Source organism: Thalassophryne amazonica, chromosome 7, assembly GCF_902500255.1.
Source record: "Thalassophryne amazonica chromosome 7, fThaAma1.1, whole genome shotgun sequence".
NCBI classification, from domain to species: domain Eukaryota; kingdom Metazoa; phylum Chordata; class Actinopteri; order Batrachoidiformes; family Batrachoididae; genus Thalassophryne; species Thalassophryne amazonica.
In genome coordinates, this window is record NC_047109.1 from 65409632 (window position 1) to 65432344 (window position 22713).

The 22713-nt window shown below is 40.9% G+C and overlaps 1 protein-coding gene across 1 annotated transcript in view; it reads left to right on the plus strand.

Moving 5' to 3' along the window:
• The window catches only part of scap (SREBF chaperone), a 96069-nt gene that overhangs the window by 5176 nt on the left and 68180 nt on the right, over window positions 1–22713 (plus strand). Inside the window, 3 exon segments of the mRNA XM_034174359.1 lie at window positions 356–476; window positions 1849–2006; window positions 3105–3325. Coding sequence (XP_034030250.1) covers window positions 356–476; window positions 1849–2006; window positions 3105–3325 — 500 coding nt within the window.

Consider the following 22713-nt stretch of genomic DNA (forward strand, 5'->3'; position numbering starts at 1 on the left):
ATATATATATATATATGTATATGTGTATGTATATGTGTGTGTGTATATATATGTGTATGTGTATATATGTGTGTGTGTGGTTTGTTTTTTTTTTCTTAATTCTTAAAGAGTCTATGGACCCGTACGTATTGTTATTATGCTATGTAGTTGAGTCCGCAATAAAGTATATTAATTGATATATATCAAATTAATCTGTCAATTTATGTTTACTCTTTTTTTCAGGACATGATTATCTTTGTTAGATAACCAAATGTTGACTCCTTAAATTTTATATAGTTTGAAACCATTGTATTTGGCATATGTTTGCAGGTTCACTAAGTCTTACTGTTATGGTCAATATCTGTTTTTCTCCCAGTTATCCATTATTGAGTCTTCCGTTACCTGGGACAGGTCCTGTTGAGTTCACCACAGGGGTACGTGACTATAGTGTCCCTTCCCATGAGCCCCGGGGAGAACTTGGAGAACAGCCTGACTGGGTAGGAACAGAAAGAACCCTCACAAAAATGCACATATTTTGCAGTATGCACTCATAATTAGCCTTGATGGATTAAAAATAGCTACATTCACCAAATGTAGCTTTTTCAAACTGGTAGGTTGTTGCTTTGAACTGATGGTTAAAAACTGCAAGACCCTTTGCTGAAAGATTGAGTTGTTTAATTGGGAGACATGGCTGTTAACTATTTAACTATTATATGATGGTATGCTACATTTCTGTATTGGTTCTCTGTCTCTCTCTCTCTCTCCCTCCCTCTCCCTCTCCCCAATGATTGTGTGTTGCCGTGCAAGGTGCTCAACTGCACACCAGGAGCAATTGGGATTTAGGACCTTGCCCATGGTCCCTTCGGGATTTTCTGGTCTGACGGGTATTTGAAGCAGGGATCCTCATATAATCCTAGGGGGTATAATTGCATGGTTATACCCCCCCACAAACAAAAATTTTCAGGATTTAGGAATCATCATGTCCATCAGTCCATGAATCTTGGAAACACATCACCTCTTAAGATAAATTCATTATAAATTTCAATGAAACTTCACATAATGGTAGCGCAACACATGAAGATGTGTATGAAGGAAAATAATTCTGGTCTCAGGTCTATCTTCGATGGGAAAGAATTGTGTTAATTAATGCCATAACCATGTAAGCACTCCTACTTAGTGGATTTCATTGAAAGTTCATACAGTGGTAACACACCAATATGTAACTGTGCATGAAGGAAAATAATTTCAGTCCAGTATAATAAAAGGGAGATGATTGAAATTTTTGTATATTATTGATGCATTATATGATCAACTAAACACAATATCATAATATGATGTCTGTGCTTCCACGGCCACCTTATGGATTTTCATAAAAAATATTGATCTACATTATCAACATTTTTGAGGGGAGATAACGTGTATTGTTTATGTCTCTTTTTTTAAATATTATTTGTAAATTATACTGACAGACATTGGCCACTTTGCAAATTCAGGTGTCTCATCACAAACAGTGCAAGCCACAAGTATGGCAGTCTTGGGGGCCAGGGATCATCTTTTGAGCTGCAGCACAGAGCTCTAATTGTTACTTACTGAGCTTCTAAAACTATGCAGTTTGTTTACTTTCTTACTTAAGTGTAATTAAAGCTTTATATTTATAGTTTGTAGATGTCACATTGAGCTGTTTTAAATGTGACAGGAACTTTTTACTCCATTCTGACATTATATTAAACTGAATAATCATATAGATAAGCAAAGTATTGTTACAAATTTTCTTGAATTCCCTGGTTCATTCCTTTTTGCAAATCTGTGTGGCGCGTTTGGCTTGTCATGGGTTCTGTGTGTTATGTGTACTTTGTGTGTGTGTTGTAGTACCAAGGCCCTCCAGTTGCCTACATCCAGCAGGTGTTGGTGAAAGCTGCAGTGTCACCATGGGACAACAGTCTTGTGGCTGTGGATGTGTTTCGTTCTCCGCTCAGTCGTGTCTTTAACCTGCTGGATGAGATCCGGAACCACGTGCACGCTGGCAGGTACGTGTCTAATGCATAACATAAAGCTGAAAGGAGGAATGAGATTTCAATGAACCATTTATGTGTTTTAACAATGACAGGGGGATACACTGTTCGGCAATTGTCAGACTGCCTTGTGTGTTGGAGAGATTTGTGGATCAAGGTTCTTACTTGCATAAAAGTTCAGTGAAAATTTGTTCACTGTGAGAACATTTCCTTCTATTCCAATTGAGAATTTGCATCAGTAGCAGAAGTGCTGTTCATGCTTTGTTAATCTAACAAACAACAAACAGAACAACACAACTGCTGTGTGTTATGTTGATGAATTATAGGCTAGAGATGGAAATCACTCAGGTATTCTTGGGCACAGTTAGTCAACTGATTTATAATATTAGATACTTGCTGTGTTCCAGATAGACTTTGTTTGCTCTCTTCCCTAGTAACCATTCTGGTTAATTTGCATAGGTGTAGGATTAACATACAGTGTGAGTAATCTGTCACATTTTCACCAAATTTGACATTCATAGCAGTGTTGATAAGCAACATATATACTGGTTTTGTTAAAGAATTAGACATTGTGTGATTTCCCAATTGTAGGCATTTAACCACATATTCTCTGCAGTTAGCAAAACTAGCATAGGTTTACTGGAGTCAGTTGGGTGATGAGTGGATCCACAGAATTTCCACAACTAAATTCAGAAAAACTACTGCCTATTCAGCTCAGAAATTTTAGGTTCTCGTAGATACAACTGTGGACCAATGAAGCAACTATTTTGGGTCATGTTGGCATGTTTTAACATGCAAAATGATCAAAACAAATCAAAGACAGACAGTCAGTAATGTTACTTGTGTTTTCTTGTTGCTTATCACAGGGTCCTGGTGGCTCCCAAGGCCACCAGTGCTTGTATTACAATTCTTTCTGTTTATTTATTTTATCTTATTCTGTCCCCTTTCCTCTCCTGTTTTGTGTGTCTTGTTATCTTACCCCCCAATCCTATTGATCTCCCTTTTTTCTTTCCTCCGTCCCTCTTTTGTATTGCCTTGCTCTTTGCTTCACTAATGGGATATTATCCTCTTTACTTCCTATCTTGTCACCTGATCCTACCATCCTAATATCAGCTTTGGAGTCCAGAGTCTGGAAACATTCTGTCTCCAAGTAACAGACCTACTTCCAGGGTTACGGCAGATGCAGTCAGTTCTGCCAGAGCATGGCTGTCTCCTCGTTTCTCCAGGCAACTACTGGCGGAACCAGCGAGATCTTTTCAACTTGGACTCTGACATCCTGAAGACCATCCAAAAACATGAGCCTAAAGGCCTACACACCTCAGCCACACTGCGAGGTAAGGGAGGGGATGAGGAGGACTCAGATGGAGTAGAATGAGAAACTTAACACATGAAGCTAATGGACTGTTTGCTTACATCCTAATGACTAATGTGTCTTTGACCTTTTTTTATCATTCAGCAACAAGTTAAAGTAAAATGAGAGATGATGATACATTAGCACAATGAAATTGGGACATAGACCTCCTCCTCCTCCGTGCAAAAACAAACAATCAGCTTAATAATTAATAACTAATCAAGGCATGCATTTATCAAAAACTCAGTATATACAAATTGAAGGCATAAAAACATAGAGACAAATCTCTGACGTAAGAAAGATTATTGCACACGTTCATTCTATAAAAATTATTGCACATTTGTTGTATAAAAAAGTTGTACACGTTTATTTGCACTTATATGACACCTGGTTGTGTCAGCTGTTTGCATTTATCATGGCTATGGCCCTGGAGTAAAAACTGTCCCTCAGTCTATTAGTCCTTGCACTTAGCATTCTGAAATGCCTGCTAGAGGGCAACAGCTCAAACACATGATGTCCTGAGTATGTGCTGTTTCTTGTAATGCTGTGTGCCCTTCTGAGACAGTGGGTGCTGGAGAAGTCTTCTAGGGAGGGGAGAGGTTGGTCAATGGTTTTCTTTCTTTTTTTTTTTTGTGCTGTCTTAATGATCCTCTGTATTGCCTTTTTGTGTGCGATGCTACAGCCAGTGAACCACACAGAGATGCAGTACATTAGCACACTCTCAATGGACCAATGGTTGCAGATGGTCAGCAGTTCCCTCTTCAGATTGATCCTCCTGAGGCTCCTCAGTAAGTGGACTCGCTGTTGGGTCCTCTTTACGACCGCCGAGATGTTTGAGTGCCATTGGAGGTCTGCATCCATGTGCACACCCAGGAACCGAAAGCTGGATACCCTTTCCACACACTCCCCATCTATGTAGATGGGCTGCAGATCTGACTTCCTCCTCTTGAAGTCCACAATTAGCTCATTTGTCTTTGAGGTGTTGAAGACCAGGTTGTTGTCTGCACACCACCCCACCAGCCACTGGACCCTCTCCCTGTAAACTCTCTCTTTACCTTTAGTGATGAGCCCCACTAAGGTGGTGTCAATAGCAAATGTAATGACTTTGTTATCTGGGTGGGTGCTGACACAGTCATAAATGTATAGTGTGTAGAGAAGAGGACTCAATACACAGCCCTGTGGAGAGCTCATGTTGAGGCTGAGGGCTGTGGAGAGATGGGAACCAACTCTGACTTTCTGTATGCAGTTGGAGAGAAAGTCTCTTGTACAGCATCAGGTGTTAAATGGGAGTCCATAATGTCCAGAAGCTTTACTGTCAGTTTGTCTGGGAGTATGGTGATGTAGGCAGAGCTAAAATCAACAAAGAGCAGCCTGGCTTAGTGCCCCTGCTGTTCCAGATGGGAGATGGTGGTGTGAAGTGCTGTGACAATGGTGTCCTTTGTTGATTTGTTATCTCTGCATGAAAACTGAAGTGAGTCGAATGTGAGTGGGAGGCAGGACATGACAGGGCGTCGGACCAGTTTCTCAAAACACTTCATAGCCACTGGTGTTAGAGCAACTGGTCGATAGTTATTTAGACTGCTGATGGTGGTCTGTTTAGGCAATGGGATGATTGTGGTTGACTTCAGGCATGATGAGTTGAAAGACTGTGACAGTGACTCATTGAAGATCTTTGTGAAGACCCCAGCGAGCTGGTCTGCGCACTCTCTGAGGATCCTTCCCGTCACACTGTCTGGTCCAGCGGCCTTCCTGGGGTTCACCTCCCTCAGTGTGCAGTGCGCTGGACATGCTGTGGCTCTCTCGGGTCCTTTCACCTCGAAGTGTACAAAGTGGTTCAGCTCTTCTGCTAGCGTAGCGTCACCCTCAGTCATTGTGGTGTTGCCGGATTTGTAGTTTGAGGTGCTGGACTCCCTGCCACACCTGACGTGTGTTGTTGGTAAAGTGGTGCTCAATCTTCCTCTTACATGCCATCTTGGCCTCTCTGATGCCTTTCTTCGGGTCGGATCTGGCTGCACTGTTCTGCGCTCCATCACCAGTCCTGATAGCAACATCATATTACCTCAGCAGTACCGTCGCCTCCTTAAGCCTCGTTCCCACCGAATAATGAGCCACGCGTGGGTGTGTCAGTGATTATTCGAAGAATGATCCACGTAAGCTGTCACGTATCCACTGTGAAGAAGCCTCTATGTGCCTCTCTGTACCTCACGTGCCACATATCAGCTTCTAGTGAGCCATGGCCGACCTGTTATTTCAGCTCTGTCCAGCCTCGAATGGCTTGTGTCACCGTATTTGATCCACGTCAAACCACATATAATCCACGTAGCGCCATGTAACGCAACGTTGGTGCACGTTTAGGCATGAGTTTGGTCCAAACCGCCAGCCCTCCCACACTTGGTGCCTTTAAAGTGTGGGTTTTCAATTCACAGCATCCATTCAAGATGTTAGCACATTTTTTAAACGCAGTCCAAAAAAACACGCTTCTCTACAGTCCGGCCGGTATGCGCATCCGTGCGCCAGGCTGCTGTTCACCTGTGTTCCAGAGTCATTAAATGGAGCAGTTTCTGCGTGTTCACCCAGCTCTCTGTGACACCCCCCTCCCCCCCCAAAAAAAAGACACCACAATGAGGTGGCTGCTGTGGATCACCCCCCCCCCCCCCCCCCCCCCCCCCCCCCAAAAAAAAAAAAAAATAAAATAAAAAACAACACAAAACACATCCATACCAGACCAGCTAGAACCGAACCACTGGTTTCCGGACAGTCGCCTCTGCGCTTCTTCTGGCTGGCTTTATTTCTTCGGCAGTTCAGTTATTTTGACACCGTGATCCAACTTTTAACTTTCTGTTTGTCCGTTAATGTCTGCAAAATCGCTCTTTGAGGTTGTTCTGTGTGTCTTGACCGTGAGTCATTGCGTCAGCATGCACAGAGTGTGCCTCATCTGATCAATTATAGCAAGATGTTAAATCTATCATAAACATAATTTTACAGCTGCTTATGAAGAAGGAATGAACATGCAACTGTTTTACCAAACTTGATCCAACTTTTAACTTTGTGTTTGTGTCTGTAAAATCGCTCTTTTGCGAACTCGCGTTCTGCATAAATGCCTGTCTTGAGTGCGAGTCATTGCGTCAGTGCGCACACAGGAGCGAGGAGCTCATCTGATCCATCCACAAGATGTTAACTATCATAAATATGCTTTTACAGCTGCTTGTAAAGAATGAATGAACATGCAACTGTTTTACCAAGCTATTAAAACATTACAAATCACCTTTTAGGCTATTCCAAATATGTTCTCCACCTCAGCGCACGAGAAAGAGAGAGGGGGGGAAAAAAAGGATCCAGATGAAACAGTCCTCTATAATTCCAAAAAGCAATTAGAGGTGTTTCAACTGCCAAAGTGTGACAGAAAATGATTAATCTGCTACAAAATAATTATTTTATATATAATGTCCAGTGCACAAAGCAGGTGTGATTGTCACGGCGAACTGCGCAAGAGGGCTGAGCCAAAATAGCCTGTCTTGTCCTCGTAGCCGCCAAGTACTTGGATAATGGGCTTTTAACAGCCTCATCCTCCCTACAAACATGCCTCTAAAATCCTTGATTGTCCTCATAGTACCTTGTACACAAAGTGCCCCATGCTGTTGTGCTAAATTTTTAACTTCTTGAAATTAGCGCCATTCTCAGAGATGAGCCTTGTTCGCTGAATAGTCTGTCTCTGAGAGCCTCTCAGAGCCACTATTCTCACACGCTTGTTGAATAACTAGACTTGTACTGAAAAAAAAACATGCTACATGGCTCATTATTCATCCTTCATTATTCGGTGGGACCAGGGCTTTAGTCATCCAGGATTTCTGGTTAGGATACACCCGGAGACATTTGTCAATAGCAGCGGTGGGCACAGCTAACCAAAAAGTTAGCTTCAATAACCGCTAATCAGCTAACTAAAAAGTTATCTTTTATAACACTAAACCGATAATCCACCGAAAAATTTATCCTAAGCTACTGCTAACTGATAACTTTCAGTATTGTTTCCGGTACACTCTCAGCTACTGTGTCAGAGTTGTTCAGAGTTGGACCTGAAAAGAACAACTCAGTTAACACAGAAAATAATCACGCAGGAGACACTAAACTTCTTTATCCTGATCAGGAGAGAGCAAATGTGCGTGACCCCTCGCCAACAACCGTCTTGGCTGCTCTGAAGTGCCCATCCCATCAGCTTCTCTTATTTATTGAATAAAGTCATATAGGACAAAACAAGGAAAAGACACAGAGTCTGGTCTCACTTCGATATGAACTGTTATGGCTTTAATCCTCCAGTCTCCTAGTCCTCCGATAACAACGTTCAGCCCTGAACCAGTGTGCCGGTCACACTGCTCTTGCCTCAAGGCTGACCCGTTAATTAAAGACGCACATCTGTGCTTAGCAAAAACATAGCTTTAGCAAAACAGCCTGCACATTCACTAAGCCAAAGATCATCTGTTCACTTTCGTGTGAGCAGTTTTAATGATTACTTGAACAGGTCAGTGTATATGATTGCTTTGACAATGAGTGATTAATTAAAAGAGTAATGGTACATGAACTCTCACACATGCGTATGTGCATATATGAAAATAGAGAACAGAATCAAAGACAGTACATCAAAGTAAAGACATTAATATTTGATAATCATATTGCTGATATATAGAAAGATCTGTCATTATTCTCCCCTGTTTATCGAATTTTAATGTTTACATTCTCAACATCATCATTGTAGAAACATCAAAATTTGACAGTGTACTTAACCATCATTTTTCCCCGTCTGGATGGGGTGACATAATTCAGCATCCGATAGCAATAACGCAATATAGTAACGGTCCAGCAATAAGCCATCAACTGTGGTGGAAATCATCCGTTGAGCCATTGATCAAGCAAGAGGAATTGTACAACAAATCATAACACTTAGTAAGCCCAGAAAAACAACAATTGGGTGAGCAGTTTTAGGAGGATGTGATACCATGATCCGGAGAAGAGCCATGAGGTCCAGCTACTGTTCGTAATAAAGTCTATACTCACAGTGCGCCTCAATAACATCAAATTTTGAATAGCCAAGCTAATGGACCCCCCATTGTTGTCGTTGTCAGGAATAAAAGTGCAACAACTCTCACCCACCATGGCACACACTCCTCCCGAGGCCGCAGTTAATTTGAATTTGAATTTATTATGCACCAATGCAAAAAACAAACACTCATTTACGACTACAAAATCAGTACAACAAAATAAAAATAAAATAAAACAAAAGTTACAGGAAGAAAAAACAAGAAAACAGCTCCTATTTCGTTCTAGTTACCCCAGTACATTCAATAGTAAGAATTTAAATGAAGCACATTCATCATACAACACAATTCAACGTTTTCCATCAGATACATATCCGTCGAACACCATTTCTTTGTATAAATATTTAAACTGATTGATATTTGGACATCGTTGGAGTTTCTCAGGTAGCTTATTCCATTTATTTGGGCCACAAATAGAGACACAGAAGCATTTCCTGGTCATCCTTGTGCCCGCAATTTTAAAATGATACAACCCCTTAAATTATATATTCCTTCTCTTTGCATAAAATATCCTTGAATTCTGAGAGGTACTTGCTTATTTTTTTTTTTTTACTTTATACATCAACTGAACAGTCTTAAATGAAATCATGTCATGAAGTTTTAAATCTTTGATTTACTAAGCAGTGGATTGGTATGATCCCGATAACCTGCATTATGAATTATTCTTAATGCTGTTTTTTGAAGGTGAATAATGGGTGTACTGTAGTTTTGTAGTTATTGCCCCATACGTCAGCACCATAAGTCAAGTAAGGTGCAATCAATGTGCAGTACAGAGTATGTAGTGCTTTATCATCAAGAATGTGCTTTACCCTGCTTAACATTGCCGTACTTTTTGATACTTTCTTTTGACTATGTTGATTCTGTCATCGATGATCACACCTAACAACTTGTTCTCTTTAACAGGTTCTATGTTTACCCCCTGTATGTTCAACTGTATTTGTTCATCTTTTTTATGGTTTCCAAATAACATTATTTTAGTTTTTAGACCAATTTAGTGACAGTTTGTTCATATCGAACCATCTCTTCAACTTTATCATTTCTGATCCCAGATCATCTAATAATTGTTGCAATTATCTCCTGAACAAAATAAGTTTGTATCATCTGCAAAGAGACTGCTCTAAATAGATCCGAGACTTTACATAAATCATTGAATACAATATGAATAACTTGTTGCCAAGACAGAACCTGAGGAACTCCACACACGATGTCCAGATATGAAGAACATCAGTCCCGAAGTTTAACAAATTGATTCCTGTTTTGTAAATAGCTTTTAATCCAATTCAAAGCCCTCCTCTGATCCCATAAAGCTCCATCTTTTGAAATAATATCTTGTGATTGATTGTGTTAAAAGCCTTTTTAAAGTCAACAAGTAATCCTGTCACTATTTACCTTTGGTCCACATGTTATTAATCTCTTCTGTTGCATCTAAACCCATATTGACTATCATTAAGCAAGTTGTGTCGTTCAATAAATTTATCCAATCTGTTATTGTAAAGTTTTTCTAATATCTTTGAAAATTATGACAGTAGAAAGACACAGGCCTGTAGTTAGTAAAAAGATGCTTGTCACCAGATTTGAATAAAGGTATCACTTTTGCTTCTTTCATACCATTTGGGACAGTTCCAGTTTGAAATGATTTATTAAAAATATATGTTAATGGTTTGGCAATTCTGTAATTGTTTGCTTTACTAAAGCTTCTTTCTTTGGTGTCAGTTCAAAGTTTAGTTTAACAGTTCTGGACTTAGGGGCTAAAGGTGACAGTTCACAGTCTCAGTTGAGTTCATCAAGGGACTGAGGGAATCAGGAACTCTTTTTATGTTATTTCCCTTCAGCTGTAGTGCATAAATCTGTACATCGTCAGTATGTGTAAAGCATGCTGCAATTGGAAGTAAAATAATGTGTCATGTACTCTGTCCTGTGCCCTGTTCTTGACGTTTTTCTTCAAAACACAGGTGCACAGGAATAGAACGGGATTGTCTTGGTTCCCATTCTCAAAGATGCAGTTTCATCTGCTTCTTCCTCCTGCTCTGGTCACGTCTGCTTCAGTGCTCTATTTCAAGCTTGTAGTACATCTGCTCCTGATCCTGGTTCAAGTTGACAGGCCTCTCCTCGGTTATAGCTGGTTACTCATCTGCTTCAGGACCCTGGATCGGCTTAGGGCGTTGTATCTGCGTCAACCTTTGGTCTTTGTCTTTGTTTACTTCTGGTCACTCTCTGTCTCTGTTATGACGCGCTTCAAGCTGTTGCTGGACCCATAGGCCATCAGCCGACACTGTTACAGTGCCGCTCCCCTTGTTCGGGATCTTTCAGGTATCTTTGTCTTTTGCAGTGGGATAGATGCATCCAAGATGACCTCTCTGCAACTTTCACTGCAGTGGGGGTGGTTAGCAGCACTTGGAATGGACCTTCTCACCTCGGAGATGACCAGTTCTTTCTCTTATAGTCTTTATTAGCACCAGTCGCCAATCGGATTTGATTCTCAGGGCCCTGCACAGAAATGGGAGTGTCTGGTATCGTGTCAGAATGTATAACGTTCTTATGGGACAATACTCGTCTCATGTAATCAACTAATCTCTCATCCTCAGTATCAGGCCCAGCTGTTTTCTGTAAATCTGTTTTTCTGTAGGGCCTGCCATACAAAATTTCAAATGGCATAAGGCCAGTCTCTGAGCTGGGTGTTATATGCATATACAGTTTCACCAAATCCAAACAATAACCCCAGTTTTTTCCCCATTTTTTCCATGCATTTTCTGAGCTTATTTTTAATTGTTCCACTTGTTCTTTCCACTAAACCTCCACTTTGAGGATGGTAAGCACAATGTGTTTTTGCATTTATTTTCAAATGTTCTGTCAATGTTGGATGATTTTATTTACAAAATGTGTACCATTATCACTGTACATTGGTTTCAGGTATCCCATGTCTTGGGATTATGTCTGTACAAATTATCTTTGCAACTGTCACAGTATCTGCATGTTTAACGCGGAGCACCTCTACCCGTTTGCTATATGCATCAATCAATACTAGGCAATATTTCTTCCCTTCACATTGGTTCAATTCATTAAAATCCATATGGATCGTTTGAAACGGGTATTGAGGGATTGGAAATTTCCCTCGTTTTGTGTCTCTCATTACCCTGCGGGTTGTGCTTTGCACAAATTAAACATGCTCTGCAGTAATGTTTTGCATATGCCTGACAATCCAAACGTCACAAAATGATTATTGACCAGTCCAACCATCCCAACCGTAGAAACGTGACATGTCCATGACTATAAGACGCTCCCCACTTGAAAAGCATTGGTCTGTCTGAGGATCAGGCATACCACACCATCAGCGGTTTGGTGGATGTGTGACGCAATTCATTTGTAAAAGTTGATTGATTGGATGAATTGATAAGCATTGATTAATATCGATTACTTACGGTGCAGGCCAATCTTAATAGGACACTTCAATTCCCGACAATGATCCAATACTCCACTTAGATCAATACACTGCCTACCATGTAGCATACGGGCAAAATTTTACCCCACCCACAGTAACCCCAGTGCCATATCCTCATGTCCTAGTGAGTAAGCAGCATCACAGAGACAAGGTCGAGTAATCCGTGACTGGCCTGCCTTAGGTTGTCCCAGGGTTTAAGATGGGATCTTACCCGTCATGGGCTCGCAGCCTTCCATACTGGGCAGGGGTTCCAAGGGGTGGGGAACACCCATTAAGAGGTGTCATGTCAAAAGTTTTAATTGCACAGAACATCAAACATGCAGGATCATTGAAAGTGAATTGAAGTATCTTTTAGCAATTTATCCCAGAATAGAACTGTTGGATTAATCAATGCTTAAACACCAATAATAAATAGAAAAATGACAGAATCAGATACATAAACAATGTTTGGTTCGCAGGAATAACTATGGGTCAGGATGGACAATAATCATGTGAAAAGTTGTCCAACAATCTCTATCCTTTAAGGCCTAACTTAATCTGCATACATCAATAATAATTAATAAGCACTCATTGGTCATCAATGCTTTATGAAAGCCTGCAGCTTCTTGTTTGATTTGCAGCAGGGTTAGTTGCATCTCATGAGAGTTCACATTATTCTCAAAACACAGGATGATCAAAATATTGAGTTATTATTATTTGTTGCTTCTACATTGCTGTCAATTCACCTCACCAACATTAATGCTCTAACAGGAGCTCTATAAACATGTTACAATAATCAACCGTTTTACTGTTCACACACTGTACAACCTTCTGCTCTGCTCTTCGGCTGGAGTGATAAATTACACTTTGTTTCCAAAACAAACCGCTTCAAAAAATAGAACACTGAATGTATTTGGTAAAGTCAATGCAACGTAATGCAAAACAACATTAAAGCTGGAATTGATTACATCAATAAATATCTCTCTAAATTAACAGTACAAACACTTTTAAAACACTAGTACAATTACATGTAAGCAATTACATGTAAAACCCCTGTATTTCATGTGTTAAAGCACAAAAACATTGCTGCAGTGTTTCTCAATTTCTCAAGTTGTGGGGTGTGGAGCGGCAGGGAGAGGAGAGGAGGAGGGAAGTGAGCATTTAGAGCTTCCCTCAGCAGCTGTGTGTATACACGCTCTCCTCCAAGACCAGGAACAAAATCCCACAACTGCTACAACAAACAAGCAAAATAACCCAACTCTTCTCAAATAAAAACCCAAAAACGTCCACAGGTCCAAAAAGACCTGTGTCATTACACCAACATATTATACACACATGTAGACCGTAAACTCAACGGAACTATTAATTACAGTGACTGATAGGAGACTTTTTTTTTTTTCTCTTTCTTTCGCCAACCTTCTGTCAGGCTGTTTGGGGCCTGGAGGTCAAGAACCGGGTATGCAATCACAGTCTCACACAGTTTTTAATAGTCCTCAGAGAATCTACCACAACCACTGCTCCCTTCTGTCTGTTATGTGCCATCAAAAATTAGTGGATCAGTCAATCAACAATTTTTAATCTTTTAGCAGTATTTAATATGTATACTGGGGAACTGATTCATAGAAATGTTTTATAACCCAAAGTCTTCATTGCCTACATGAGCCTGTTTCCAGACAATGAATACCCGCTGGAACTCATTGATCTAATTGTCACTCCACAGTAGCTCATTCATGATTACTGAGGCAAGATTGGCCAAATACTACAATGTCAGTCTGAATTTTTTCTTTCTCCCCAGACAAAAGAATCAACCCACACAAATTTCAAACCAACACCACACAAAATATATCACACAACAATAAATCCAATCATTAATCACTCTACTGAAATATAATCTTGATTAGCTTTACTTAAAATCTGTTAAGTAGGCAAACTAACCAACTTTTACACCTTATCAGTGTACAAAATCAACCATATTTTAACCACTTCATCCCAGTTACATGATCATTCAATATGGAAAGTAGGAAGATGATAGTATTTATTGTCTTTGAGTTATCATCTTAACAAGCTAAAAGTTTTATTTCATCAACAGATCTATTTCAGAATTCTCCCTCAAAATACTCTATCTTTTACCCTGGTCACCAACTCACACGCATATACACGTACAAAATTGATTAATGTGCACTTATTTCTCACAATCTAACTCCACACTTTAAAATGTTGAGCCAGCAACTGTGACCTTGACTGTTTTATCTAAAACGATTCACAATAATTACACACAATCTATCTATATAACGACAACAGAATAAAAGTAAGGAAAAATTGACAAGTATAATCTTCTAGAAAAGAAAGAATGCAACCTTATTTGTGCATAAACAAATTCATGTTGAAAACAGAGGACTCCTTATCTTTGCTAGTGTGTACATTCATGCACAAAGTGTCCATTTTCCCCACTTCCAGCATGCCAATCCTCTTTATCTCACGCCCATGGGCTGTGCCTCTGGCCGCTCTGCGGCGCTACCTTTGCCCTTTCCTACAAAATACACTTCTTCCTCACACATCATTATGACTGCTCCGGCAGGTTTAAAAACTGCTGTGTTCGGTGCAAAAGCATGGTCTGGTGTATTTTTCACTCCACATCTCTTGCCTTTTTGTAAAATCACTGGTGTTCTCTTTTATGGTATCAATGACTTTGTTGTGGAGTTTAATTAATTTTCCCAAGAAGTTAACTGTCTCTCGCCACATTTTTAAGTGTTCAGGTGATGCTGGATCTTTTGTCTCCATGTACCTAACATCATTTGACTGTGTGTCATGTTGGCTGTGAGAACAACACTTTTGCCCATTTTAGCTGATCGTGGAGTTATCTCATAGGGAGATCTAAATGAACAGGTTGTTGTTCTTTTTCACTGTTTGGTCGCCGATCAGCCTGAAAAGTGTCACCACTTCGACCTCTGAGAGGTGGTTGACCTTGCTTAGGGCTTCTTTTCAGACTCATAGGCTTGCAAACAGGTGTGGTGCATATAGAATGTTTACATGTTTACTTCACCGTCAGGGCTTCGTTTCTGCCAGTGGGTTAAACTGGTGTCAGGCCCCCGCGATTCAGTTGTGCACATTCTCATTCATATAAACACATTCACACCGCCGCACTTCAGCTGTTATCATGTTTTAGCTCCGCTGTTATCACGCTTCTGCTTCAACCGGTTTTTATCAGAATTTTACGGCTCATCCACCGAAGTTTCACCGACCTAACACTGTACAGTTTTTTTTTTTTTTTTTTACGCGCTGTTCCGGACCCGAAAGTGGGCTTTAGTTGTCTCTTGCTTCTTTTTTTTTCCCCAATTGTAAATTGCTGTTGGCTCAACACGGAGCTGACAGCCCACATCAGGTCTCTGACACAGCGGGAATGAAACGAGCACGGAGCACGTGCATGGCACCACTGTACCACCTGATTTTCCTTTTTGTCTTTTTTACCAGTAAGTAAAATTTAACGCTTTACAGCCAGGCTTTTGCCTCACACCTTACAGTGTTTAAGCCAAGAGACGAACCAAAAAACATTACGGGGTTTTTTTCCCTCGCGGTGGTCCCAGCCACACGAGCACACGTGCACGTAAAGAAATTCAGTTCTCACCCGTGATCAAACTCTGCCGCTGAATTCGAATGCCTTCACCGCGGTAAGCGTCGACCCGTCAGGGAGGAGACCCGTCCCCCGGAAAAGGGTCTGCAGGAACTGGTTTCCGGGCCACGGCTGCGGTCTCCACGGGGGTCCTCCGTCACGGGCCGATGGCTGTCTGGTCTATTGTTACCCAGCTCTCGAAGGACCAAGATGTCAGAGTTATTCAGAGTTGGACCTGAAAAGAACAACTCAGTTAACACAGAAAATAATCATGCAGGAGACACTGAATTTTTTTTTCCTGATGAGGAGCGTGACCCCTCGCCAACAACTGTCTCGGCCGCTCTGAAGGGCCCAGCCCATCAGCCTCTCTTACTTATTGAATAAAGTTACATACAAGCATATAAGACAAAACAAGGAAAAGACAGAGTCTGGTCTCACGTCAATATGAAAACTGTTATGGCTTTAATCCTCCAGTCTCCTAGTCCTCCGATAACAATGTTCAAAGGATTCAAAAGAATTTTATTGTCATATGCACAAAGGAACATGTTTCCTGCACAATGAAATGTGTTTACTGCATTTAACCCATCTTAATTGCCAGTTAGGAGCAGAAGTCGCCTTTAGGCGCCCGGGGACCAGCTCCAGATGTATGTCCTGCCTTAGGTCAACAGCAGGGCTGAGCAAACCATGACCGTCCTCATGACGACAGACGACACACAAATAACACACATAAGCCGGCCCGGTACATGAACACATAAAAAAGCACACACAAGGTAAAACGTGGGAAAGAAAAACCTTCATTGCTGCTGCATTGAATCATGCAGCAGCAATGCATGAAAAACCCATCAGCACAATGAACAATGATCACACACAACAACAGGACTAGAGACGACGACCAAGATTTGTAAGACTCCAGTTATCAGACAGAACACCCGGAGGCCGCCTTTAGGCGCCATCAGCGGCCTTGTTCGTCCGTTCTGGAGGGAGGAAGGGCCCAGCCCTGAACAGTCCACTCTCCACAGTCAACGTCAGAGCTGGAGAAGCTGAGGGCGGGGGAAGACCAGGGAGAGTGAGGCATGAGCGTTGTTCTTCTCCAGGAGGTTTTTATCACAGCGGCCTTGAAGTGCAGCTGTGTTTTGGGAAGCCGAATGAAAATCCAGATTAGCAGATGCCTGAAAGATTCCACAGTCTGAGACAGAGTGGCTTCCAATACATCTGAATTAGGAGAGGAGATGTGGTCATTACTGAGGATCAGTGCGGTTTTCCAGTGCAGTCATCCTTCCAGAGATGGTTTCCAGCACGCGGTTAACACCCGCTGACTGAGCTGACACTGCCCTTCCAATCGAATCAATCATGTGGGGTAGCCTGGACGGGCCAATTATTGCCGCTTCCACTTTCTTAATTTTCCGGTAAACGAGCACTATGCCCACTCCACACAGCAGGAACCCGGTCACCACCATGCCAAATATATACACATCTTCGACATCTTCTAACCCTAACCTCCACAGACAGCGTGTAAAGGCACATGACCTGCCATTTCCTCCAACTGTCCATCACGTAACCCATCATGTGTCCCGGCAGGACAGGTCGGGTCCTCCGCTCCCGAGTGTCTTGTAGAAAAAATACTGTCAATTGTGTTCAGAGACCACTTTAACAGATCCATTTTTGCTGTTTCCAGAAGAGCAAAGCTGGCAGCCTCACAGACAACACGCCACAGAAGCAGGAAAGATAAGGAGGGAGGGAGAAGAGAAAAATGCGACTGTCTCGGCCGAGAGCAAGGAGGCAAAAAAAAAACAAAAAACGTTCAGCCCTGAACCAGTGTGCTGGTGCACACCGCTCTTGTCTCAAGGCTGACCCGTTAATTAAAGACGCACATCTGCGCTTAGCAAAAACATAGTTTTAGCAAAACAGCCTGCACATTCACTAAGCCAAAGATCGTCTGTTCACTTTCCTGTGTGAGCAGTTTTAATGATTACTTGAACAGTTCAGTGTATATGATTGCTTTGACAATGAGTGATTAATTAAAAGAGTAATGGTACATGAACTCTCACACATGCGTATATGTATATATGAAAATAGAGAACAGAATCAAAGACAGTACATCAAAGTAAAGACATTAATATTGATAATCATATTGCTGATATATAGAAAACCCTGTCATACTGACAAGCCGATTTTGAGTTTAAACACTGCCAACGCTTCTGATAGAATCAAAGGTGATCACAAATGCAGCCAGCTCTTCTGTCTTTGTGGGCCCTGCCCACTGCTGTAGGGAAGCGTCATTTACCTTGACAGCATACAGTGGTCCAGTCGTGAAGCAGACGTCTTGAAAAGGAAAGCAGGTTTGACTTTGATTTATAAACCAAATTAATCCAGATAGTTTAACTACATTAATGTCAAGTCTGTCATTTGTACAAAGTGAGAATATAACACACATCTTTTTATTTTAAAATAATTCACTAATGCTGAAGTTTTGAACATATTAACACACACAGATGCCAAAATGCATTATGGGTAAACTGATCCTCAATTTCAATTCAGTTTATTCACTTTAGCGCCAAATCACAACAGAGTCACCTCAAGGCGCTTCACACAAAACAATTCAGAAAACAAAATAAAATTAATTAAAAGATTGCAAAGCATAGTAAGAGTAAAAAAGTAAACAGCATAATATGCCAGTATGTTATATGCCATCTAGTAGATGGTTCAAAATGCATAGAACACTGTCATCTACTGGATGGCAGTGTGAATGGTGCCTGGTTGTTACACGGTTGTTGCTGCCTGGCTGAATCACAACTTAAACAGAATTTTCAGTTTTGCAAATACCTTTTTTAACAAATGGAAAAAAAAGGACATTTTATAAATGCACATTTATTTGTATAAACCAACACACACGTTAAGTTTTGTTTTAGTTAAATGAATCAACGAATCAGTGATTGCAGGCTCAGTTTGGCATCTGTGTGTGTTTATATGTTCAAAATTTCAGAATTAGTGCATTATTTTAAAATTAAAACATATGTGTTATATTTTCACTTTGTACAAGTGACATTAATGTCATTAAATTACCTGGATTAATTTGGTTTATAAATCAAAACCATAAGTCAAACCTGCCTTCCTTTTGAGGACATCGGCCTCACGGTTGAACCACTGTATGCTGTAAAAGGTAATGACTTCTTTTTTTTTTTTCCACAGTTACTATGTAAAAAAAGCGTTAGTGATCTAAAAGTTATTGGAACTGAATTTATCGGAAGCTCATTGGTTCGCTGATGGTTTTTGAAGTTAGCTGAAAAACTAATCCGCTAACACAAGGTTAGCTTCGATAGTTAGCGGATTAGCAGAACTGTGCCCACCACTCAGCAACAGTGACGTTATTGATGCAGAAGTTAATGTAAGACAGGACAGATGTGGTGTACTCCTCCAGGTTCTGATGTTCAAACACAATCCAGTCCGTGCCCTCAAAACAGTCGTGCAGCTGATGTAGTGCCCCCTATGGCCATATTTTCACAGTTCTTACATTTCCTCCTGAAGGGGGTGTACACAGGAATCAGCAACATGGACATGTGAACTGAACCCAGATGCGATAAAGGTCTTACTCTAAAGCCTTTTTGAATGTTACCCTAGACTTGATCCAGTGTGTTTACAGATTGGGTGGTCGATTCAGAAAAGCCATAACATTCCAGGTGTTTGTTGTAAAATGCTGTAAACTAAACACACACAGCCCTCTGCAATAGCTAGCAGGTACATCAAGCAGACATGGAGTTACCGACACAGTAAGTCTGCAACGGCTCAGCCACTGTCACTCAAAGCGACCACACCCCCAATTATACATAGCTTAAAAAAAGTCACTCCCAGTGCAGTTGTCCTGGAGGGAGAAGCTATCTATAGAGACCAAATCCGTTAATTGTACCAGGCTGTAAGCATGCTTATTTCTGCTCTAAGGTTGGACATTTTAACATGGACTTAGGGAACCTGCTCACTTTGGTGACTAAAATCTGAAAAAATAATTTCAGTCCAGTATAATAAAAGGGAGATGATTGAAATTTTTTGTATATTATTGATGCATTATATGATCAACTAAACACAATATCATAATATGATGTCTGTGCTTCCACGGCCACCTTATGGATTTTCATAAAAAATATTGATCTACATTATCAACATTTTGAGGGGAGATAACGTGTATTGTTTATGTCTCTTTTTTTAAATATTATTTGTAAATTATACTGACAGACATTGGCCACTTTGCAAATTCAGGTGTCCTCACTCACAAACAGTGCAAGCCACAAGTATGGCAGTCTTGGGGGCCAGGGATCATCTTTTGAGCTGCAGCACAGAGCTCTAATTGTTACTTACTGAGCTTCTAAAACTATGCAGTTTGTTTACTTTCTTACTTAAGTGTAATTAAAGCTTTATATTTATAGTTGTAGATGTCACATTGAGCTGTTTTAAATGTGACAGGAACTTTTTACTCCATTCTGACATTATATTAAACTGAATAATCATATAGATAAGCAAAGTATTGTTACAATTTTCTTGAATTCCCTGGTTCATTCCTTTTTGCAAATCTGTGTGGCGCGTTTGGCTTGTCATGGGTTCTGTGTGTTATTGTGTACTTTGTGTGTGTGTTGTAGTACCAAGGCCCTCCAGTTGCCTACATCCAGCAGGTGTTGGTGAAAGCTGCAGTGTCACCATGGGACAACAGTCTTGTGGCTGTGGAGATGTGTTTCGTTCTCCGCTCAGTCGTGTCTTTAACCTGCTGGATGAGATCCGGAACCACGTGCACGCTGGCAGGTACGTGTCTAATGCATAACATAAAGCTGAAAGGAGGAATGAGATTTCAATGAACCATTTATGTGTTTTAACAATGACAGGGGGATACACTGTTCGGCAATTGTCAGACTGCCTTGTGTGTTGGAGAGATTTGTGGATCAAGGTTCTTACTTGCATAAAAGTTCAGTGAAAATTTGTTCACTGTGAGAACATTTCCTTCTATTCCAATTGAGAATTTGCATCAGTAGCAGAAGTGCTGTTCATGCTTTGTTAATCTAACAAACAACAAACAGAACAACACAACTGCTGTGTGTTATGTTGATGAATTATAGGCTAGAGATGGAAATCACTCAGGTATTCTTGGGCACAGTTAGTCAACTGATTTATAATATAGATACTTGCTGTGTTCCAGATAGACTTTGTTTGCTCTCTTCCCTAGTAACCATTCTGGTTAATTTGCATAGGTGTAGGATTAACATACAGTGTGAGTAATCTGTCACATTTTCACCAAATTTGACATTCATAGCAGTGTTGATAAGCAACATATATACTGGTTTGTTAAAGAATTAGACATTGTGTGATTTCCCAATTGTAGGCATTTAACCACATATTCTCTGCAGTTAGCAAAACTAGCATAGGTTTACTGGAGTCAGTTGGGTGATGAGTGGATCCACAGAATTTCCACAACTAAATTCAGAAAAACTACTGCCTATTCAGCTCAGAAATTTTAGGTTCTCGTAGATACAACTGTGGACCAATGAAGCAACTATTTTGGGTCATGTTGGCATGTTTTAACATGCAAAATGATCAAAACAAATCAAAGACAGACAGTCAGTAATGTTACTTGTGTTTCTTGTTGCTTATCACAGGGTCCTGGTGGCTCCCAAGGCCACCAGTGCTTGTATTACAATTCTTTCTGTTTATTTATTTTATCTTATTCTGTCCCCTTTCCTCTCCTGTTTTGTGTGTCTTGTTATCTTACCCCCCAATCCTATTGATCTCCCTTTTTCTTTCCTCCGTCCCTCTTTTGTATTGCCTTGCTCTTTGCTTCACTAATGGGATATTATCCTCTTTACTTCCTATCTTGTCACCTGATCCTACCATCCTAATATCAGCTTTGGAGTCCAGAGTCTGGAAACATTCTGTCTCCAAGTAACAGACCTACTTCCAGGGTTACGGCAGATGCAGTCAGTTCTGCCAGAGCATGGCTGTCTCCTCGTTTCTCCAGGCAACTACTGGCGGAACCAGCGAGATCTTTTCAACTTGGACTCTGACATCCTGAAGACCATCCAAAAACATGAGCCTAAAGGCCTACACACCTCAGCCACACTGCGAGGTAAGGGAGGGGATGAGGAGGACTCAGATGGAGTAGAATGAGAAACTTAACACATGAAGCTAATGGACTGTTTGCTTACATCCTAATGACTAATGTGTCTTTGACCTTTTTTTATCATTCAGCAACAAGTTAAAGTAAAATGAGAGATGATGATACATTAGCACAATGAAATTGGGACATAGACCTCCTCCTCCTCCGTGCAAAAACAAACAATCAGCTTAATAATTAATAACTAATCAAGGCATGCATTATCAAAAACTCAGTATATACAAATTGAAGGCATAAAAACATAGAGACAAATCTCTGACGTAAGAAAGATTATTGCACACGTTCATTCTATAAAATTATTGCACATTTGTTGTATAAAAAAGTTGTACACGTTTATTTGCACTTATATGACACCTGGTTGTGTCAGCTGTTTGCATTTATCATGGCTATGGCCCTGGAGTAAAAACTGTCCCTCAGTCTATTAGTCCTTGCACTTAGCATTCTGAAATGCCTGCTAGAGGGCAACAGCTCAAACACATGATGTCCTGAGTATGTGCTGTTTCTTGTAATGCTGTGTGCCCTTCTGAGACAGTGGGTGCTGGAGAAGTCTTCTAGGGAGGGGAGAGGTTGGTCAATGGTTTTCTTTCTTTTTTTTTTTTTGTGCTGTCTTAATGATCCTCTGTATTGCCTTTTTGTGTGCGATGCTACAGCCAGTGAACCACACAGAGATGCAGTACATTAGCACACTCTCAATGGACCAATGGTTGCAGATGGTCAGCAGTTCCCTCTTCAGATTGATCCTCCTGAGGCTCCTCAGTAAGTGGACTCGCTGTTGGGTCCTCTTTACGACCGCCGAGATGTTTGAGTGCCATTGGAGGTCTGCATCCATGTGCACACCCAGGAACCGAAAGCTGGATACCCTTTCCACACACTCCCCATCTATGTAGATGGGCTGCAGATCTGACTTCCTCCTCTTGAAGTCCACAATTAGCTCATTTGTCTTTGAGGTGTTGAAGACCAGGTTGTTGTCTGCACACCACCCCACCAGCCACTGGACCCTCTCCCTGTAAACTCTCTCTTTACCTTTAGTGATGAGCCCCACTAAGGTGGTGTCAATAGCAAATGTAATGACTTTGTTATCTGGGTGGGTGCTGACACAGTC